At 49.4% G+C, this 2500-nt stretch overlaps 1 protein-coding gene across 4 annotated transcripts in view; it reads left to right on the top strand.

Annotated features, from left to right (window-relative positions):
* Window positions 1-2500, top strand: part of LOC307174614 (ral guanine nucleotide dissociation stimulator) — a 50212-nt gene that overhangs the window by 18430 nt on the left and 29282 nt on the right. For all 4 annotated transcript variants that reach the window (XM_079898580.1, XM_079898578.1, XM_079898581.1 and 1 more), the window contains exon 5: window positions 460-581. In XM_079898580.1, coding sequence (XP_079754706.1) covers window positions 460-581 — 122 coding nt within the window. The remainder of the gene's footprint in view (window positions 1-459; window positions 582-2500) is intronic.

Below are 2500 nucleotides of genomic sequence, written 5' to 3'. Positions count from 1 at the left end.
TCAGTGATATAGACGTGTGTGTGTGTGTGTGTTCAGTGATGTAGACGTGTGTGTGTGTGTGTTCAGTGATGTAGACGTGTGTGTGTGTGTGTGTGTGTGTGTGTGTGTGTGTGTGTGTGTGTGTGTTCAGTGATGTAGACGTGTGTGTGTGTGTGTGTGTGTGTTCAGTGATGTAGACGTGTGTGTGTGTGTGTGTGTGTGTGCGTGTGTGTTCAGTGATGTAGACGTGTGTGTGTGTTCAGTGATGTAGACGTGTGTGTGTGTGTGTGTGTGTGTGTGTGTGTGTGTGTGTGTGTTCAGTGATATAGAGCTGATGAACATGAACATCATTAATCATGTGATCATCTAACTCATTTCCACGGGCTCAGATGAAGCTTTTGATTGTCTGCTGACATTAGCGCCATCTACTGGTAGAAGCCATCAGCAGAACAGTGTGTGTGTGTGTGTGTGTGTGTGCAGTGTTGGATCAGGCCTGCTGTGCCTTCACTCTACTGGAGGAAAACGGATTCCATGAAGATCGACCCGATTTCCTGAGCTTTGACCCGACTGTAGTGGCAGAGCAGTTCACCCTGATGGACGCAGTGAGCAACACACACACTCTCACACACACACACCCATATACACACTCTCACACACTCACTCACACACTCTCACACACTCACTCAGTCACACTCTCACACACACACACACACATATACACACACTCACTCACACACTCTCACACACTCACTCAGTCACACACTCTCACACACACACACACACTCACTTACACACTCACACACACTCACACACACACTCACTCACTCACTCACTCACTCACTCACTCACTCACTCACACACACACACACACACACACTCAGTCACACTCACTCACTCACTCTCTCTCTCACATTTAAATTCTTTATTTGATTTAGAAGATAAGCGTATATCATGGCATAACCCACATCTGGCAGAAAGGTGTAGAACAGCAGCCAGTGTCTCAGTCCGGTACGCACATGAGGGTAAAGGTGCGCCTGCGCCTCCATATGTAGATATTAAGATTGATACAGAGCTTGATCTTGATTGAGCGCACTGTTCGTGTGGGGGGGAGAACCAGTCTGTCTTGATCTTCCGTTACACTGGATTGTGGTAAGGTTGGCATTGTCTCTGAGCTCCTTCACTGAGAGTGCAACACTGCGGTCGTGGCGGCGATGTACAGTCCTGTAGGCGGAGCAGCCGTTAAGCATGTGCACGATCGTCTCTCTGTGCCGGCTGTGGTGTTGCAGGCAGAACGGCTCATGTGCAGATGGAAACCATGTTGCTGAGCTGGACTGTTGGCAGTACCTGAAGACGAGCTTTAATTGTGAATCTGTGGATGTCGTCTTGTAGGGCTGTGTTCTTCAGAACTGTGTGTGATGCGTTATGGTCGGCACAGGCCAGTTGTCCCTGTAGGCGTAGGCCTGTCCAGTGCTGTCTCATACGCAGATGAAGTGATCGATTACTGTCCTTCTGATGTTCTGAGTGTCGAGGAGTTGGATGTTGTCGCAGTTGTGATGGTTGCCTCTGCCGTGATGTTGAATCCGTGAGGATGTTCTTGTTGGCTTCCGCCGGCTGTCCTGCTGTGTTCCTCCTGTTGGATATTAGTGCGGTTGCAGAGGTCATCAGGTCCAGCCAGTCCGAGCGCACGCCAAAGCCTGCTGTGTTGGTGTCCAGTTTTCCATTGGGTTTTCTTCTGAACCCGAGGAAGCTGGCATCATCTGATGTAGAGAGAGGGACCTTGCGTTTCCCCAGGTGTAGTAGAAGTGAGGCTCGGGTAAGCTCACGCACGGCTGCGTCATCATTATTAACATCCTCAACAGGGGCGGCAACACACACACACTCTATATGAGGGACGCCCAGCCCTCCCTCTCTGCACACACACACACACTCTATATGAGGGACGCCCAGCCCTCCCTCTCTGCACACACACACACACTCTATATGAGGGACGCCCAGCCCTCCCTCTCTGGACCTGTGGAACAGGACGTCTCTTGTCGAGTGTGTATTTAGTCACCTGGCACAAGAATGGCATCTACGCTAATTTTAGTGTCTGTGTTTATCCCGAGGTTTTCCTGCAGCCTGCCGGATCCGGGCCGTATCCAGATCTGACGAAGGACCTTCGCCTGGACCGATGACAACGCAGTGCTGAAGTGCCAACTAGTCTCTCCCTATGGAGGATCCCTCTACCACTCTACAGATAAGGCGTTGTCGGGAAATTCGTTTCGCGTTCCTACCCCAAAGCAACAAAATAAAATAAAATTCTTTATCAAAATTTATAAGGAAAGACAAGTACTTTGTTTAGGCTTGGCTTGTAGGGAATTCCAAACCTGCGTATTTTCAAATGCACATAACTATAGAACCCATTCTAAATGCGCATGTGAACGCCATCAGCGTTTCTCACAGGTTCGCGTTTAAAGTCTGTGTAGAGGGAATGGTGTCGTCTTAGCGGCCCCTAATTTAATAACAAATGATCGTTGCGACG

Source organism: Squalius cephalus (assembly GCF_949319135.1).
Source record: "Squalius cephalus genome assembly, chromosome: 17".
Lineage (NCBI taxonomy): Eukaryota > Metazoa > Chordata > Actinopteri > Cypriniformes > Leuciscidae > Squalius > Squalius cephalus.
The sequence above is the reverse complement of the archived record's forward strand: the minus strand, read 5'-3'. Positions and strand labels throughout refer to the sequence as shown.